The sequence below is a fragment of the Sorex fumeus genome, unplaced genomic scaffold (genome assembly GCF_029834395.1).
Source record: "Sorex fumeus unplaced genomic scaffold, SorFum_2.1 ptg000098l, whole genome shotgun sequence".
NCBI lineage: Eukaryota > Metazoa > Chordata > Mammalia > Eulipotyphla > Soricidae > Sorex > Sorex fumeus.
This window is the reverse complement of record NW_026606155.1, coordinates 32,689,757-32,710,817: the sequence shown is the minus strand read 5'-3', so window position 1 is coordinate 32,710,817 and position 21,061 is coordinate 32,689,757. Positions and strand designations below refer to the sequence as shown.

General features: G+C 37.4%; 1 protein-coding gene across 1 annotated transcript in view; it reads right to left on the bottom strand.

Moving 5' to 3' along the window:
- KCNH5 (potassium voltage-gated channel subfamily H member 5) overlaps positions 1–21,061 on the bottom strand; it is a 391,167-nt gene that overhangs the window by 91,590 nt on the left and 278,516 nt on the right. The window contains exon 9 of the mRNA XM_056134093.1: positions 8,526–8,778. Coding sequence (XP_055990068.1) covers positions 8,526–8,778 — 253 coding nt within the window. The remainder of the gene's footprint in view (positions 1–8,525; positions 8,779–21,061) is intronic.

Genomic DNA, 21,061 nt, shown 5'->3' with positions numbered 1-21,061 from the left:
CTCTCTCTCTCTCAATCTCTCTCTCTCTATATATATATATATATACATATATATACTCTCTGTATATCTATATCTATATCTATATATATGTATATATATGTATATCTATATATATGTGCTCTCTCTCTCTCAATCTCTCTCTCTATATAGATATACATATATATACTCTCTCTATATATAGAGAGAGTATATATATGTATATATATATATATATATATATATATATATATATATATATGGCTGGAGCGATAGCACAGCGGGTAGGGCGTTCGCCTTACAAGCGGCCAACATGGCCGACCCGAGTTCGATTCCTCCGCCCCTCTCGGAGAGCCCGGCAAGCTACCGAGAGTATTCGATATGCCAGACACAGTAACAACAAAGTCTCCAATGGAGACGTTACTGGGCCCGCTCGAGCAAATCGACGATCAACGGGAGGGCCTTTACCTTTACCTTTACCTATATATATACATATATATACACATATATATACATATATATACAAAGCATTTATGTTATAATCTCTATGTGAACTGTATATGGGTAAACAAGTAAGAGTTAAGAGGAAGAATCGTTCCACAAAAATATTCTCACTAACAAACTGACCTAGGGGTGTTAGCAGTAGCTATGTTGTAGTTGGGGGCACATTCTGTTAGTTTGCTTACAGAAGGTTAATTTCTAAAGTGATACTGATTTAACTTTTTAATCAAAAGAATGCAGTAGGCCAAATACATTTGAGAATCTCTGGCTTAGAGAATCCACTCAAATAGATATCGTGTGCTTCTTGAGGTAAAAACACATTCCTACTGATAGTCTTGCCAAAGGGTTTGGAACTGAGTCTGAACAAACCACTGGATACAGGTGCTAATTTAGAGGAAACACAAAGAATGAGGAACATGCTGAGATGCTATGAATATGCAATCAGCAAAATCTTTACTAGGAATTCTGCAAAACAAGTGATTCAATAATTTTTGGCTTGTAGATTAATAATTAGAGAAAGACAGAAGAAAGGGGTACTTACAAAGAGGCTTTTAAAAATATTTAAAAGATATATCCTAAAGGAAATGGGCAAGTTAACCTTAGTATTTAGGATCTCAAACATAGCATGACTCCTGAGAAAGAAGGAAGGTAAAAATGCAATGATGTGGGGCTGGAGTCATAGTGCAGTGGGTAGAGTGCTTGCTTTGCATGCAGTTGACCTGGGTTTAATCCCCAATGCACTGCCAGGAGTAATTTCTGAGCACTGAGCACAGAAATAGGACTAATCACTGAGAATCACCAGCTTGGCTGAAAAAACAAGGGAAGAAAAAGCAACAGTGAATATAAAATAATGAAACTGTATAAATGTCAACAAAATACTGGTGTTTAGATTTAATTTTTAAAACAGCTTGAAGTGCACTAAAAAATATTTAAGGGCCAGCAATGTGGACTAAGTTCTAGAATATCTGCCTTGCATGTGTCCCCTTGGTACTGCTAGTTGCCTCCACAACAGTAGTGACAACAAACACTTTTAAAGTTTCTATAGAAAATATTTTTAAAAAGTATATCTGTGGACTTTAATTTTACCTGAGCATCATACAGAAATCATTTACTTATATGAGTGTAAATTTTTCTTTTTTTTCTTTACTCTTAAATGGTTTTCTTTTATAAAAATTAAGCCTGATTCCAAGAGATGACAAAAGAAATGTCACCATTAAAAGTTAAATTTCTTCATATATATGGGCTGGAGCGATAGCACAGCGGGTAGGGTGTCTGCCTTGCACGCAGCCAACATGGCCGACCCGAGTTCGATTCCTCCGCCCCTCTCGGAGAGCCCGGCAAGCTACCGAGAGTATTCGATATGCCAGACACAGTAACAACAAAGTCTCCAATGGAGACGTTACTGGGCCCGCTCGAGCAAATTGATGATCAACGGGAGGGCCTTTACTTTACTTTACTATATATATATATATATATATATATATATATATATATATCACTGCCATCCTGTTGTTCATCAATTTCCTTGAGCAGGTACCAGTAACATCTCCATTTATCCTAGACCTGAGATTTTAGCAAGTGCCACATTGGAGACTCTTTCAGGGTCAGGAGAATGAGACCCATCATTGTTACTCGGTTTTGGCATATCAAATATACCACGGGGAGCTTGCCAGACTCTGATGTGTGGGCAGTATACTCTCGATAGCCTCCAAGAGCGAGAACTAGACAAAAAGAGGTCTAGGTCTGGGATCTTGGTTTTATAGTCTCTGTATCTTGGCCGTTGATGGGATTACACGTCATCGGGGGCAGTTGGTGGGTGTAACTGTCTAACTACTGGAAGATGGGGGATCTGGGTGGAGGAGGCCCAGTCCCTATCTGAGCAGGCTTGGAGATCTCAGCCCCAGGTCCCGCACACCTGGTTTCCTCTGCCGGTTCCTTGATGCATGAGGCTCGTCCAAGCGTGTGGAGAGTGGTCTTGAGCATGACTGAGGCTGGGTTCCAGAGGTCTTCAGCTGTCAAGACTCTGCTTGGGGTGAGGAGGGAAGCTCAACACGCCCCCCCTAAAAAGGGACCTTATGAGGACAGCCAGGTGTAGGGACAGGAGACATATATACATATATATATATAATTAAATTTTTTATGTAATTATGAACCAAAGGCTCTTGAAAGAAAACAAGGAAGGTTTATCTAGGGGTTACAAGTGAGTTGAAATATCTGACATTTAGTTCTTGTAATCTCATTTTTCAAAATGCCCAATTAAGAGTAGGAAAAAGTTTTGTAAATCCATTGCTAATTCTAAGCTATTGCAAAGCTAAATTCTCAGAGAAATGCACTTTATTATTAGCAACTAAACAAAGGAGAGGGAATAGTTCATATCTCAAGATAAAATAGAAGAAATGTTTATTGTATCAGTAGAACACAACAAATTTTTCATAAGTACTCACATTTTTAATTATAAAAAATGTAAGAATGAAATGCTAGAAGAATAAAGTAATATTAAAGCTCCTACCACAAATGACAGAAACACAAAAATGGAGCAAAAGATTTAAAGCATCACAACACAATAGAGAAGATAAACAGAGAAAATCTGAAAGTAAGAGGGACTAAGAATCCTGTGTAGGCAGACAGAGAATTGAGGAGCCTAATCTAGACTAGAACAGTAAGGAAAGAACAAAAACTGGAGCAAGAGAAAGATAAAAATAGGGAACAGGACATTCTAAACAAGGAAGTAGAAGATTCTGAAGCATTCTGATAAAGAAAAACTGGAGGGTAGTGAAACTTCCAAGTACTAAGAGTAGGGAAGAGAAGAAGAATAGCACAGGTTAGACTGGAGAGGAAGGTAAAGTTCAAGACTTAAATGGTCTCAAAGTACATGTAACATTTTATCTTTACGGTGGTAAAAAGTCATTCCTAACACAGAAATGGATGTGGCAGTCATGGTCTAGTACTAAAAATTCAAGATAATTTTGAATAAATAAGGTAATTTTGGGGGTCTGGAGAAATATCACAGAGGGTAGGGCATTTGCCTTGCACACGGCTGACCTGTGTTCAATTCCCAGCATCCCATATGGTCCCTTGAGCACAGCTAGGAGTAATTTCTGAGTGCATGAGCCAGGAGTAACCCCTGAGCATCGCTGGGTGTGACCAAAATAGAAAAAAAAAGATAATTTGTAAGGGGTATGGGAAGAGAATTTGATTTTAAATCAAAAATACTAAATTTTAAATATTCATATTTTGTCTAAAAATCTACAAGTTAAGAACTTTAAAAATTATGTAGTTTGTATCATAGATAAATAATGTTATGGTTACTGCTTGGAAGAATTCAAACAAGACAAACAAGGAATTTAGAAAGAAATAACTGGACCTTTATAAAAGGGGTCATCTGGGTCAACTAAGTTTATAATCGTAATATATACAGCAGAATTATCCAGTTCATAGCTTAGCATCTCAAAATAGAGAAATATATGTGCAGAAGAAAATAATTTTCTGGATTTGGGAAAAGCCCTTTTAGTATCTAAAGCGTGAAGCACTTGACTTCACATAGCAAGTGTACAGGAAGAAATCTTTAACCACTCCATAAGCATCACATCTTCACAGGTTCTCAAAATAGCAAAATATTATTCATTCACATCTCAGATTTCTTCTTTTTAGAATAAAAATAAAGCAGATTTTCAATTTTAGGACCATAACTTGTTAAGAGTTTGACAATGTTTATAAGAAAAGCCAATACTATATTACCTAATTTTAAATAGAATGGAATCTAACACAAAAAAATTCACTGTATATTATTAAGTTCATTTAATTCTGTGTTGTGACCTTTTTTTTACTTAATCTCTTTTCCTTAACCCTATAACAATAACTACCCCTTCATCCAAACGATCAATAAAAATACAGATCTCCTTGAAAGTTGGTTACAATAAAAATACTTAGATATTAATTGGCTTATATTAACAGCTAAAAATATAATGATTATAAGATCTATAATAATCAGCAAACCAAGAAAAGAGAAAATATTTTTCTTAGAAGCAGAGTAACTATCAGTAAGGAAATGCCAGTTAATAGTCTCCAAAAGGTTCAACTTTTCAAGACACTTAGAAGTAACCTGGCTATTTTTAACATAACCAGAAACCTTTTCATACTGGCTAATTAGAGGTTAGGAATGAAGAAGTAAGAGGATATTAAAAATATAAAATATTATGTATGCATCATAAACCTAATTTGGAATTCTTTGTGTTTCATAAAAGTGGGAAGATCAAAAAAAAAGTGGAGGTGTTAAGAACTGAAGGAACTTCAAACTGGAAAAAGACTTGAACTACAATTATCTTCATGTGCCCTATTTAGAAAACCATCTTGAAGCCACCTTTCAGTGTTACAAAAAATAAAAGGAAGATATTTTTGTTGACTACATTTTTTATCTTTCCATTAATTAGTTATACTTCAGAACATATTCATTAAACATTTTAGCACTTTTGATACACTGAAAAATTATGAACCTACCAAGGGACTGTTCAGAGACAAGGATTCAATAAAATGAAACTGCACCTGTTTTTCAGATGCAGAGATTTTAATTAATTTTAAACTGACCTCCCCTCTCTATCTTTCAATTGACAATTAAGTTGTGCTAGAAAAAGCAAGTCTGCTTATGTCTTCTATGGAAATAACAAATTCTCACCTTTCTGAGGTGTATTCAAGACATAAGTGGTACTGTTTCCATCTAGCCTTTATGAAGCAAAATATCACAAACCTAAAGAAAAGTCTGTATTTTGATGCTAGAATCAATATTCACAATGAAGACACTACTGTTATGAATATCAGTGTACCAAATAACCCAGAACCAACCATTGGAAAGCACAAACTTGATGAGATATTCATACTGATGATGCATATTAATAAGATCCTTCAACATTCAATTCTCAGTGCAAGGATTCACTAAGTTGAAAAAGTAAAGATATACAGCCTCAAGATAGCTATAGATACACATACATACATATACATTTATATATGGATATATATATATGTGCACATACATGTGAATTGTCTCTGCCTGATTATTTTCTATTTTTTAAATTTTGCATTCATTTCAAAACTAGGCTACAAAAATTATAAGAGGAAAAAGAAACAAAAGATGAGAAGGAAAGATAGTCACCAAAGTGTCAAGAGAAACTTGGTTTTCCTTTTTTTAATATTTTAAGGTAGTAGTGAAACCAAAAAAAGTTGTTTTAATCATCAAAGAGAGTATTTTTAATTTAGAAAAGTCCCCAAACATGTACCTACCCTTACCCTATCCCTCAAACCACACCAAGTGTAATGAAATCGAGCAATATGAGAATCAAAAATCATCTCCAAATCACAAGGCATCTGGGGAAGGGGAGGCCCAAAGGTGAATCCAGGCCTCCTGGGCAGAGCCCAGGCCTCAGCTGACAGCACCATGGGTCTTTAATTGCCTCCACTATACAACCAGCGAACATTCTAACACTACTGTGAGTGCAGGCCCCAGCACACTCTCATCAGGCAAGAAGTTTGGCATCAGACCTAGATAGTGTAGGGATAGAGCATTTGCCTTGAATGTGCTTAATTGGCTTTCAAATCCTAGCACCGCATGCAGTTCCCTGAACCCAGCCATGAGTAATCCCTGATCACATAATCAGGAGTAAACCCTGAGCACAGCCAAGTGTGGCCCAACAACAAAAACAAGAATCTTGGCATTATGCTACCTTCCCTACAGAAAGAAAGTCACTTAAAATCTATAATCCCCTCAGCTGACCGTCCTCATGGTGTAGTACAGGACAGATCTCCAAGCTCCTTCTCATCTGTGCTCTCATCTGGTGATCCAAACCACAGATGGTCTTTGGTGGGCCTTGTGGAGTCTCAGTGAACCCAACAACATGTGTAGCCTCTGTCGTCAACCTGCAGCTGTTGCTTGTGTGACTACTGCCCACAAACTTTCAATGCCAAGCCTGACACATTCACTTGGGCTTGGAATGTGGCAACTTCTGTCAAAAATTTTTTAGGTTTGAAAGATAAAGTCATTTTTGTTAAAGACCCAGTGTGTGTGTGTGTGTGTGTGGGGGGGTGTTAAGGGAGCGGGGGAGGGGGGTGGCAGTTGGTGAAAGGTGAAAAAAGCTAACCAGAGATGTCTGCACAGAATTGTACTCACTCAGCCTAGAGATGAAATGTTTCTGAATGCCAAGAGTTTAGGAGACGGTGAAAAAAAGCAAAATCAATGATATAAAAGGTTATAGATAGATCTATGATGAAACTGTTCAATACCCAGAGACTGTGTGTTTGCTTTTACTGTGACACTGGGCAAAACTATTACCATTCTGTTTTAAAATAAAATGAAAATTCATTTTGTCTCTCCCTCTCTCTGAGCAATGCCTTCAGTTTAGCAGACCTTTAATGGAGGTAATGGGTCAAAGGCTTTACAAGGTCATAATAAAGAAAACAGGAAAAATAAATAATGATATGTAGCAGAGGTGATTTTTCAGGAAGGTGTTTACTTTAATGAAATGTATTTGATGTGATTCCTGCCACACCTTGACATAAACAATGCAAGAAAAGAAAATACATTTTATAGTGTTTTATCCTTTTCTTGAAATAAATAAGGTGGTTGTAGTTTGTGAACAAGTCATTTTACAACAAAGGATGTTTTTGACAAAATGAATACTTTTATGAAGGTTTATACATGACTTCTATATATGCCAGTTAACAGAAAAACAAGCAGTAAGTAGCACTAGTTATAGCAGAGTGCTGATTCTAAGTGATGCATGATTTTTTTAAATGGAAAGATTCCTAAAAAAATTAATCATAATACTAATTCTTTTTAAACAGTTAAGGAAACAATTACAAACAATATTGTTTAGTCATTGCATCCCTGAATTTTTTTCTTTAACTTTTACAAAGTTTATGGGACCTGTTTTCCTAAAAATGAGTCTTTGGTTCTCAACTCTCTCTTTTTCAAATAACTGTGACTTTAAAAAATCAGTTATTTTTATTTTGGGTTCTCTGTTTGCATCTTCTTAAACACACCAGTCAATCTTATACTTATCAGAATGGGTGGTATTAAACTATGGTAGAGTAATCCCAGTAGCTGAAAAATTCAATAATTTAAAAATTGAACTCATTTTTCATGACACACAAGCCATGAAAAATCTGATCAAATAAATTTGATATCCTACAGTTCTAACTTATTTTGCTTGAAAAAAATCTCTTCAATCTATACATATATAGCATGAACCGGCTGCATATTTCTGAGCAAAGATATAAAAATTGCTCAAATTTAGCAATTTTTTCAGTTTCATATACTGCTATTCTTTAAAAAACTAGCTCCCTGTGGTGTATTTGATATGCCAAAAACAGTAACAAGTCTCACAATGGAGAAGTTACTGGTGCCCACTGAGCAAATCAATGAACAATGGGAGGACCATGATACAGTGATTCAAAGAGTCTCTAAATTTTAGGATAAACATATTAAATAAATATTCTTATTGGTTTGTGAATGTATAAAACGTAAGTCAAAATCATTTGCCTCCTTAGAACTTTCAACTTGCTATTTGGAACCACTATTATGAGATACTATGATTTATTAACATAAGATGAATTTTGCTCAATCATTCATTTGCTAATTACTTAAGCAATTTTCTAAATTATTCTATACACCTCACTTTGGTCATGTTCATAAGAAAATGTAGAACTAAATGGGTTCTATTACCTCTCTGAAACCAAAACTGTATGTTACTAACCTGGAAGTTATTACCTAAACCAGTTTTATACTTACCCACATGAAGGTGTGGCCCCCAAACCAAAAATAAATATTTTCCTAGTCCTGTCAATAATAATTACTCCAAGTTTTGCACTGCCCATTAAGCTGTGAGCAATACTAGTGTTCCCTGCTGAATTGGCATTGCTGGTTTTCACTAAGATATACCATCTCATTAATGACCTAATTTCCAAAATCAGTAAGCAAAGAAAATTTCTCTTAAGAAAACTGAGAATCAAACTTCAAAACTGTTAGGTTTTTGCTACTACATTAGGAAAATTCACAGTACCTAAAATAGCCACCACCTCATCATCCTGGATAACTTCCAAAGATCCTGACACCACAAAGCAGAGGGCATCCACACTCTCTCCAGCATGGTAAATGAGGTCCCCAGGCGCACAGTGAATAGTTTGGAACTCTACTGCCAAAGCACGCAGACAACCGTCGCTGGCCAATCGAAATGCAGGATGTTCATTAAAAACCTTCCGGTTTAGGTGAACACAGATATCAGCTCTCATGTCCTTAGGACAGATGGAGAGAACCTGAAGAAAGTGAGAAAGGAGGAAGTGAGAAGAAAAAGCGCTATTTCGAAAAAAATAAATAAGCCACCCAATAAATATTTATTGCCTATGAAAATGTAGTCAACACAGTGGCCTATATATTGAGAAGGAAACACTAATAAAAGTTCTGATATCAAGTAACAAGCCATTGAGATGGGCTGACTAGCACATGGACTATCACAATACAGTTTCATGTAATAAAGTTTTAAAGAACTGTGGATCTCCCCAAAGAATGCAGGTTAGAAATATCACAGAAAAATACAATTTTATCTAAGAATCAACTAAAATAAGGACATTAATAATTATTTTAGTGTTTTCTGTTATTTTTAAATTTTTCACAAATAATCAAAAATTCAGGATCTGGAGATAGATCAATCCACTGTAACCAGTTAACAACAATACCAAAATCATAATAAAAGTAACCTTGCAATATAATATGCTAGCGGTCACTGTCACTGTCCTCCCGTTGTTCAACGATTTGCTCGAGTGGGTCCAGTAACGTCTCCATTGTGAGACTTTGTTGTTACTGTGTTTTTTTTTCATTCTGAATTATTTTCATTGATTTGCTCGAGTGGGCCCAGTAACGTCTCCACTGTGAGACTTTGTTGTTACTGTGTTTTTTTTTTCATTCTGAATTATTTTCATTTTAGAAATTAACATGTTCAGGGAGTGAAAATAATATTCACCTCTATAGAACCCAGACAGCTATAAGGTGATATGTGCTAGCAAGGTAGAGAATTCGGCTTTCATTACGACCTCTGCTCATTCTCATTTTTGACTGAGTGGAGCAGAGGATACAATTCAAGCTCTAAAAGTCCTCTAGAAAAAGAAACAAATGTGAGAAATATGCTTAGAGTGCAAAGATTGAATGACTTTTAATTTTTTTATAATTTTTTATAATTTTATAATTTTTATAATTTTATAATTTTGAGACTATAAAATCCAGATCCCGGACGAGAACAGTGCAGTCTTCTGCCCCCGCGCCTGGGTGTTCCTTCCCGGGGCCCCTTGGAGGGGAGCAGGTTGAGCTTTCCTCCCCGCCCCGACCAGGGCTACGGCAGCCGAAGACCTCCAGGACCAGCCACCACCATGCTGAGACCACTCTCCGCACACATGAAGGTACTGGCAGAGGGACAAAGCCACGCCGGTTCCGGGGCCGAGATCTCCAAGCCTACTCGAATTGGAGTCGAGCATCTTCCACCCAGATCCTCCAAATTCCAGTAGGTGGGGGTCACACCCACCACCTGGCCCCCTGGCGCCGTGTAATCCCATCAGCGGCCAAGACTCAGAGACTATAAAATCCAGACCCCGGAACCACGCAGCCGCATTCAGAACTTTTTTTTTTATGACATCTTATTGTCTCATTCCTACTTTGGACAAACTTGCAGGCTATCGAATGTAGCCTGCCCACAGGGCAGAGTCTGGCAAACTCCCCGTGGCGTACCAAATATGCCAAATACCAGTAACAATGATGGGTCTCATTCTCCTAAAGAGCCTTGAATATAATCTCAGGGCTAGGATGAAAGAGACGTTACTGGGGCCTGCTCGAGGCAATTGACGAATAACAGGATGATGAAATGAAAATGAAAAGAATTTTGAGATGGGACAATTAAAAACCTAGATTAAAAAAGGACATTATAATCACATTTAATAAGAGCATGCTCTAGCATAACATAACTATCAAAGTAATCACTGATCCCTTTATAGATGAATGAGTAAGTGCACTCTTGATAAACTACTCTTTATAAACAACAATTTTTATTTGATAGCATTTAAATGGGCTGGAGCGATAGCATAATGTAGGGTGTTTGCCTTGCACAGGGCTGGCCAGGCCAGCCCAAGTTTGATTCCTCTGCCCCTCTCGGAGAGCCCGGTAAGCTACCGAGAGTATCTCGCCCACACAGCAGATCCTGGCAAGCTACCCATGACGTATTCAATATGCCAAACACAGTAACAACAAGTCTCACAATGATGGAGACGTTACTGGGCCGGCTCGAGCAAATCGATGAACAACGGGAGGACAGTGCAGTGCAGTTGCAGCATTTAAATACCTTAAATGAAGTCAAAATTGATATTCCCCATTAAGTCATACTGACTGATTTTTAATACAGATAGCCTTTTTTATATACTAATTGCATATTAACCCTTTTAAAAATCCCCATGGTTTTGAATATCCCCCAACTCCTCTCTGTATGTAGGACTCTCTACCAATGAAAAGCTGGTTGATTCCCTGTAGAAAATGAGGTTATCAAAAATATAAGGACAGTTAATTAAATTGTTTTCAGTATCTCTTCACTTAATTTTTCATAATTTATATATATTATTTCACAACATTTAATGATCTTTGTGTATTTTTTATGCACTTCAAATTCTTATAAACCATTGGAATCAGCTCGTCCATCTCTGAAAAATCTCTTCTTTGAAGAAGGTAATAACTAACAAAGCTTTAGAAGATTTCTTTCCATATCATTATTTTCCATAATACTTTAATGTTTCTTTTCAATGTATTAATTTTAGAAACTTTTGACATTAGTAGTTTAATAGGCACTTATTGGACTCCTACTCAGGCCATACTACTGGAATTAGGAGAATAAACAAAATACTGTCCTTGTCTTGGAGGAGCTAAGCAGAAATTAGACTAGTAAAGAGATATTAATGGGATTATGACAATGATACACAATTGTATGGATCACTTGATCACTTGACACTTGACATCCTGTTATTCATCGATTCACTTGAGCGGGTTCCAGTAACATCTCCATTCATCCCTGTCACGTGCTAATGTAGCCCAATCTGCTCATTCTAGGAACACAAAGAGCCTCAAATCGGTAGTTTAGGATCTTGACAAAGAAGTCTGACCATCTCATAGGTGGATGGCCACGTGATCTTTTGACATCCTGTGGAATCCAGTCGGTAATGGCTCTAGTTCAGCGGTCATCTCCAAATCTCATTACGTGTCCAGCCCATCTGATTTTCGATGCCTTGGCAAATGAGACAGCGTCCCTGATTCTTGACCATCGACGACTTCAGATTCTTTCTCCCATTTGAGTGAAACATGATACTCCAAGCATAGCTCTTTCTATTTCTCTTTGGGAGACCTAATAGCGTTCTCATCATGTTTTTTCTCATCATGTTTGTATAGGGCAGAGGTCTCTGAGGTGTATGTTATTGCAGGAAGAACAGTGGAATCAAAGAGATGTGCCTGGAGCTGGAGGTTCTTTGTCCTCTTAGCTATTTCTTTGACGTTCTTGAAGGTGTTCCAAGCCACTCTCTTTCTCCTATGCAAATCAGGTGCCAGGCCATTCATCATGTTGACTTCTCGACCTAGGTACACATAACTGTTGCATTCGTCCCATTGAGAGTAAATGGAACGTCAGGAATGAGACCATTTCTCATAAACATTGTCTTTGTTAGATTCAGCTGTAGTCCGACCCTTCCACACTCACGGTCAAAGTCAGCTAGCATTTGTGCCGGTTGGCAGATGTTTGGTGTTATAAGAACGATGTCATCAGCAAAGCGGAGGTGGTGTAGTTGCCGACCGGCCGTCTATCTTGGGCTCAGGTCTTAAGCTCACTCTGTGCTCAAGGATCAATCCTGGTGGGTTCAGGGGACCATATGCAATGCCACAGATTAAAACTGGAGCACCTTACCCTCTGTACTATCTCTCTGCTCTATTATCTCACTGTTTAAGAATATCTGGTGAGGAACCAAAGAGATGCGTATCAGGCAGGACACTTTTCTTGCATACAGCTGTCCCAGGTTCCATCTTGACCAACCCATATGGCCTCTTGAGCACAATCATAAGTGACCCTTGAGCACAGCTGGATGAGGCACAAGAAAAAAACAATGCAAAAATCTGGTAGTTCACTTTTCTGCCAAGTAAGCATGAAGTTCTAACCAAAAACATAAGACTCTGTGAGGAGACCCTCCTGCTATTACATACCTTTCTACATTCCTCCAATCCTGCTTCTAGGCATGATATTGCTAACCTCTCTTAATGCTAAACTTTATCATAAGTGGAGCGATAGCACAGCGGTAGGGTGTTCGCCTTACAAGCGGCCAACATGGCCGACCCGAGTTCGATTCCTCCGCCCCTCTCGGAGAGCCCGGCAAGCTACCGAGAGTATTCGATATGCCAGACACAGTAACAACAAAGTCTCCAATGGAGACGTTACTGGGCCCGCTCGAGCAAATCGACGATCAACGGGAGGGCCTTTACCTTTACCTTTGCACACTATGTTGCTTTTCACTGCATGCCCTCTAATTGCCTTCTCTTCCTAGACACTTTTCTGTAGCACTGTAGCACTGTCCTCCTGTTATTCATCAATTTGCTCAAGCAGGAACCAGTAACATCTTACAACAAATTCTGAGATTTGTTGTTCCTGTTTTTGGCATATCGAATACGTCATGGGTAGCTTGCCAGGCTTTGCCGTGCGGGTGAGATACTCTCAGTAGCTTGCCTGGCTCTTTGAGAGGGGCGGAAGAATTGAACCTGGGTCAGCCACGTGCAAGGCAAATGCCCTACCCGCTGTGCTATCACTCCAGCACAGTCACTTTACTATGTATCAAAATACAAACTAATCCTCTATTTACCATAAATATAGCAAATAAATATAAAACCTTAAGGAACTATCATAGAAATTCATAGTGTAAGATGGAGACAATTGGAATAAGTGGAATTATGATCTATTATTTTTAAATAACAGCACATCATAATAGCAATAAATTATCACAGAATTCAAAGGACTCTATCATAGGGTTTTCAAAATTTTGCTTTCAATGGTAAACTCATTATTTAGATTTTTTATTTTCACTTTTCTCTGTTTTTTAGATTTTTTAATGAGCTCTTTATTGAAACATATATTTCACTTTTTAAAATAAAACTCAACCAGTCATAAAAATAACATCTGACACTGTCTGATAGTTTCTGGTTCTTTATATACTTCAAACAATATAATGCTAATTTCTAAAAATGATTTGAAGTCCAAATAATCATTCCAGTGTTTATACACTAGAAAATATTTATGATACTATCACTACCACAGAATAGTCTAGGCCTCTTTGCAAGCTTGATTTTTAAGCAATTTATTTCTACCTCCAATAAATATATTGCATATTTGATGTTTTTGGTATAGATCTATATAGAAATGGAGATTTGTTGATAAGTTTTAACCTCATTATTGAGATCAAGGTCATTTTACTTGAAAATGTTAAAAATTAACACAGAGTAAGCATTTGATAAAAGGCATTCTCCTCTGGTTCTTTCCCCATCACTTATATCCACTATAGTATCAGTAAAGTCATCAGAATGTAGACTAATGAGCCTAAAAACTGATTAAAACCGAAGCTAAAAATTTAAGTCAAGTCCTCATAAATGGCTTATAATGTCAAGGAAAAAGGCTTTATTCTCTCATCATTCTTTAAAGATGTTTATAAATCGAATTAGGTGACACTGCTCAGTGTAAAGCACTTGTACTGCATAATGAGATCTGGGTTGAATTCCCAGTAGCTCAGAGGAAAAAAAAAAACGGTTCCTGTCCAAAGTGATCATTTCCAACTATTATTGCCATACTGGTCCCTTCTCTATCTTTACTGCCTTTCACTCCCACATGTTTGTGGCAAGGTTTCATCCATTGACCAATCCTTCAGACTCCTATTTTCCCTGGCCTTGGATATTAGTCTCATACTATTATTTTTTATATCCCATAAATGAATGCAGTCATTCTATATCTGCCCTTCTCCTTCAGACTCACTTTGGACAGGAATTTAATGCTGAAAGTAAGTAAAGAGATATAACATTTCAGTGTCTGTGTTGTAAACCATAATATCCCAAAGGAAAGAAAGACAGAGGGAGAGAGAGAGAGAGAGAGAGAGACAGAGAGATAGAGAGACAGAGAGACAGAGAGACAGAGAGACAGAGAGACAGAGACAGAGAGAGAAACAGAGAGGAGAAAAGTGCCTGCTATAGAGGTAGTTTGGCGAGGGTGGGGGGAGGAAAACTGGGCATATTGGTGGTGGGAAATGTACATTGCTGAAGAGATGGGCATTGGAATATTATATGACTGAAACCCAGTTCTTTTTTTTAATTTTAATTTATTTATTATTTTTTTTAAATTTATTTATTGAATCACTGTGGGAAAGGTTACAAAGCTTTCAAGTTTAGGTCTCAGTCATGCAAATATCAAACACATTTCCCTTTACCAATACTTATTTTTTACCATGAAGAACCCCAATAAAACCCCACCGCCCACCCCTCCCAGTCCCTGTGAGGCAGATGAATTCTAGTTAACACTCTATCTGCTTTGATTAGATTCATTGTTTCAATAAAAGATTCACCACTATTATTTAGAGTTTACCCTCCCCCCCAATCAGACATGCTGAAAAAGCATTGTGAAGTGATTTGCTTTCTACAGCTGGGTTCAAGAATTAAATGTTGGTTTTGGATTTCTGCTATTTTACTTATTGACCCTGGAAGTATTTCTACTGAAAGTCAGATAGTTAAGAAATTGGTTTCTGTGCTCTGGACTCGTGGCCGTGCTGGAGAGCCGCTAGTGGGGGGCAACTGGTGGCCTCGGTAGGGCGTGAAGGGCGGACCGAAACGCCCCCCTTCCCATGAGGTTTTAGTTGCCCCCGCACCCCAGGCTCCCATGCAGCCGCCATCTTTCTTTCCAGAGAGGAGAAGGCGACTGGGGCAACACTCTTTCCCCTCCGGATAGACATGATGGCCTGGATTAACGCATAGTCCGTTCACTTTTCTGCTCCAAGCTGTCGGGTTCTGCATTAAGTCCTTGTGCTTCTGGGGCCGTGGCTGTGCTGGAGAGCCGCTCGCGGGGGGCAACTGGTGACCTTGGTAGGGCGTGAAGGATGGACCGGAACGCCCCCCGACCCATGAGGTTTTAGTCGCCCCCACACTCCCGGCTCATACCTGCTGTCCACAAGGCTCCCTTGTGGCCACCATCTTTCTTTCCAGAGGGAGGAGGGCAGAAGGGAGCAACACCCTTTCCCCTCCGGGCAGACATGATGGCCTGGATTAACACATAGTCCTTTCACTTTTCTGCTCCAAGCTGCTGTGAAACCCAGTTCTGAGGGAGAAAAACATCCTCAAAAAATACCTGAACATGAAAAGAAACTATCTTCTTGTTGTTCTTGTTCTTGTCATTTTTGCTTCACAACCAGTGGCACTCGGGGATTACTCCTGACTCTGTGCTTAGGGGTCAGTCCTAGCAGGTTCAGAGAACAATATATGATGGCAGGGAACAAATCCGAGTCGGTTGCATGTAAGGCAATATGCCCAACCTGCTGTGCTATCTCTTCAGTCCCCAGAAAAGAAAATGTCAATAAAATGAAAAGGCATTTTATGAAATGAGTACATTTACTCATACAACTGAAGGGATTCAGAAAACAAGAAGAAAACAAATCACATTCAAAAGTGGGGGAAGGGGCTGATGGACACACTAAGCTGATGGACAAAGTAAACATACAAATGGCCAGCAAGCATACAAAAATCTTCACTATCACTTATCAACAAGGAAATTAAAAGTAAATTTCAATATGATATCATCTGTGAGAAAAGCTATATAAAAAAGTCTAGAAACAACTGCTGGTGGGAATGTGAAGGGGAAAAGCAACCTCATGCACTGTCAGTGAGAATATAAATTGATCAAACCTCCTTGGAAAATAGTTTTGAGGTTTCTCAAAATAGATTTACAATGTCCACTTTTAGGAATCTTTAGATTGATCAAAAGAACAAAAAAATATTTTAAGGAATGCATGCATACCTAAGTTATATGTAGCTATTAAAAGAGTCAAGATTCAAGAACAACTTAACGGCCAAATTACAGATCAGTTTATAAAGAAAATCTGGCATATATGCAGAATGGACTGCTACTCAGAGACAAGAACAAAACTTTGCCTTTTACAATAATATTAATGGAACTGGAGGGTGTTATACTAAACAAGGTAAATGAAAAGAAGACATATGATACTAAGTAATCTCACTTATTCTTTGTTTTGGAAATCAAAACAAGAGAACTGAAAACATCAAATGAAAACAAACCCATGAACTGGAACTCTTGCTACCAGAGGGAGATTAGGTGGGTGGGGGCCAGTGGTGAAGGGGAACTAGGAGCTAATGAACAGGAGTGAAAGGATATTGGTACTTTGGCTGTGGATGTGATATGGCAATGAGAATTTAGAGGAAGTGTGAAATTAATTTCTGTGACGAAAAGACAGCCTTACTAATAAAAGTCTTGTTAATTAAAAAATATAGCACTGTAGCACTGTAGCACTGTCCTCCCGTTGTTCATCAATTTGCTCAAGCAGGCACCAGTAACATCTCCATTGTGAGATTTGTAGTTACTGTTTTTGGCATATCGAATACACCACAGGGAGCTTGCCAGTCTCTGCCGTGCTGGCAGGATATTATCAGTAGCTTGACGGGCTCTCCAAGAGGGATGGAGGAATCGACCCCAGGTTGGCCGAGTGCAAGGCAAAAGCCTTACCGGCTGTGCTATTGCTCCAGCCCAACTATAAAATATAATATATAAAAAATTTTAAAAAGCAATATTCTATTGGGGAAGAGTCTTATCACTACATGATAACATAACGTTTGTTTTATCATTAACATTTGGAATTGCTGGTACAAGGTGATACTTAAAGTTTGTTTAATTTAATATATTTTAGATGTAATTATATAAAACATGGTAAATCAAAAAAGCATAAAGAAAATAAAATTTTTCCATTACATTTTTATATATGCATTCCATTTTCATGGAATTTGAATTCCGAAAATATTAAAAATATTCTGCTGCCACGACTCAAAATTATATAATAATCATTTATAACACTATAAAATACTTATTTAGAACATAACATGAATAGTTAACTATAGAAGACTTCATCCTTCAGTATCTTCACTTTAAAATAAGGAGTAACATAGTATCTATTTTCAATAATAATTTATAGGAAAGACAATCAATCACCCTTCATTTTTCTCAAACAATTGAATAACTGCATTAATGACATTTTGATAGGCACTGAAGCTAACAAGGCCATTCTTCAAAAGCCCTTCTTTCTTTGTTGCAACCAAATCATGCACTGCTAATTAATCTCTCACCAACCCAATGGAATTTGTATTGTTAGTAAAAATCAGTGGAAAGAGTCAAGCAAGTTACATTTACAGTTTTATAATCCTTCTTGGGAATGAAGAACTCAAAAACTGTCAATGAATGGAGTTCTCTACAGGAATTTAATTCCCATTCATTTTATATAAAGAAAAGAAAACCCATCCATCTTGTTTTTTAAGTAAAACTAGGCAGTCATGCAGTTATGAAAGAGTAGTCAAGGCAAAGCAGCTGTTTGGATGCTAGTCTGTCAATATTTTGGGGAATGGGAGATATCAGAACCTCCAAGGAACACTTGTCAGCAGTGTAATGAAATAAAACCAAAGGAAAATAATTTCCATTATTTAAAAGTGAAAGATCATATTCAGTAACAAAAGAGTGCTATAAGCAGTGAAATAGCATGGGTTTTGATTCAAGCACCTTATTTTGCAGAATAATTTCCTGTGAAAAATTTCATACAAAGTGTTGCTTAGGAGATCTATTTCAAAATATAGAGAACAAATTATACCAACGTTTTTATAAACTTGCTTGCTTAGTAGAGGGACTAGAGAAAAGATGATCTATTATAACCTTTTTTTTTTTAACTTAAAGCTGCTGATTTGGGGGAGAATTGACTTTCCAGATAAGCTTTGATGAAATTTCAAGTTTCCATTACTCTTTTCTTAATCTCATGTTTACACTTTTCATATAAATATGTTTACTAACTAAAGCTACTTTTCCATTAGTAATAATAATTTCCAAGACTTTTAAATATTTTTAAATATATTTGATTCATTATTCAGAAACACAGAAAAATATTAGAAATGATCTAGGCATAATACATATATGAGCGATAGCACAGCGGGTAGGGCGTTCGCCTTACAAGCGGCCAACATGGCCGACCCGAGTTCGATTCCTCCGCCCCTCTCGGAGAGCCCGGCAAGCTACCGAGAGTATTCGATATGCCAGACACAGTAACAACAAAGTCTCCAATGGAGACGTTACTGGGCCCGCTCGAGCAAATCGACGATCAACGGGAGGGCCTTTACCTTACCTTTACCTATGTATATATATATGGGGGCTGTATATTTATTGTAGTTTAGATAGCATACTGTTAAAGTTTATGGTATTATGCATGTAATGTAATTTTACTATGTATAATTATTGCACCACTACCATCACCAGTGTCCATGACACTCATCACTGTCCTATGTCACCTCTAGTCTCTCTAGTCTGATTTTTATTCTCCCGAATTATTATTCCTCTACTCCTTGTAATGCAAAACCAAATGCTTTAAGAAAATTTAACATACATTTCATTTCTAATATAACTTTTTATTCTTCAGTAATATGTTATATTTAAATCTTAAAAGTCATTAAATAACATTCAAATATTTGTGAGAAAAAATATGGACAAAGGTTGATAATTAGTTTGGTGGTAGTCATTTCTCTCTCTCTCTCTCTCTCTCTCTCTATATATATATATATATGTATATAAAGTATCACGTGTTACATCTTAAACACAGTTATTATTAAAAACCAAAAACAACCAAAAAAACTAATTTACTATAATTAATCAGGTATTTGCTAAAGAAAACGATAGAAATTGGAACTACCAATCCATAATTAACTTGTTTTTTAAATAACTGTGGTTTTAAAAAACACACTTTTATTATAGATAGCTATCTAAAGTTCCTATGACTAGACGTTAGCTGACTTTTAATTATTTTATGTTATTTAATATATTTACATATAGATATATAAATACCAACTGTAGAAAATAAAGGTAGTCAAAAGAAATCAGAGTAGTAAATGACCCAAAGGATAGAGGTTGATTATATTTATTTTCCACCTAATTTCAAAATGAATTTCAAGTATTTTTGTCTGGATATATCTTCAGCATACATTTTGTATGTATGCAGAGAAAAAAATCTAGTACATCTGAAATAGGAGCTATAAAGAGAAGTTGCCTTAAAATTTCTGGGAAATTATTTGGTGGAAGTAAAATTAAATTATGTAAAATAAAATGTCAGCATTTTATGATTGAGAAATTGAGATCATGTATATCTCTCTCTCCCTCTCTCTCAACACACACACACACACACACAAAAGTTCTTCACACTCACTCTCCCAGTATGCTGACATTTATCAAACTAGAGTCTGATCAATATTTCCTTATAGAATAAAGCCTGTAATGCTATTATTAATAGAGTTTCAGGAATTTAGCTCTCCAGAACCCGTGGAATAGGCAAAAGGAAATGGTTATATGAATATTTATATCCAGAAGCATACTTACCAGAGTGTTTTATGATAGTAATTCATGCATAATTAAAATACAAGTGAAACAGCCCCCAAAGAAATATAGAGTTGGATTTAAAAAATTCAATACAAACTAATTCCCAGGAAGTAGTAAAAAAAATTGCACCCAAGTCTACAAAATCCCACCTTCTGAGCTAGGAGGCCTGGTAAGACTTCACTTGGAGTCAACAGACTCAGAAAAGGCTGCCCCCTCCCCCCAATCCCTCTACACCATCACTACCTCCTCCAAGAGAAGTTCCAGTAGGTCCAAAGGCCAAGGAATGGGATTTCAAAGAGGATTATAAACCACATTCAACTTTACAACTTTGGCAACCAGCCTAGCCACAGACTCTTACCTAGAAAGAAGATACATGTGGGCCAGCAGAAAAACCCAATAAAGGCCACCTGAAACAAAGCAAGAGCATGTATATGCTGCTGGAGCCCATTTGGCCAAGCACATGTGGTGCCCAAGCATCTCACCTCTTGAGATGGGACTTTCTTCCTATGGAGAAGCCCATGTTCTCTCTCTGTGTCTCACTCTGTCTGTCTCTGTCTCTATCTCTGTCTCTTTCTCTATTTCTATCTCTGTCTCTGCCTTTCTCTCCCCCACCCCCACAACCTGCATTCTCTCATTTTTCTCTCCCTTCTTCCCCTTCTTCACAGTTCACAGTCCTCCTTTTGTTCTTCCCCTTCTTCACAGTTCACAGTCCTCCTTTTGTTCATCCATTTGCTCAAGCGGGCCCAGTAACGTCTCCATCATGAGACTTGTTGTTACTGTGTTTGGCATATCGAATACGCCACGGGTAGCTTGCCAGGCTCTGCCGTGCTAAAATGTTTAAACTTCAATTCTCTTCTACACCTAAAATT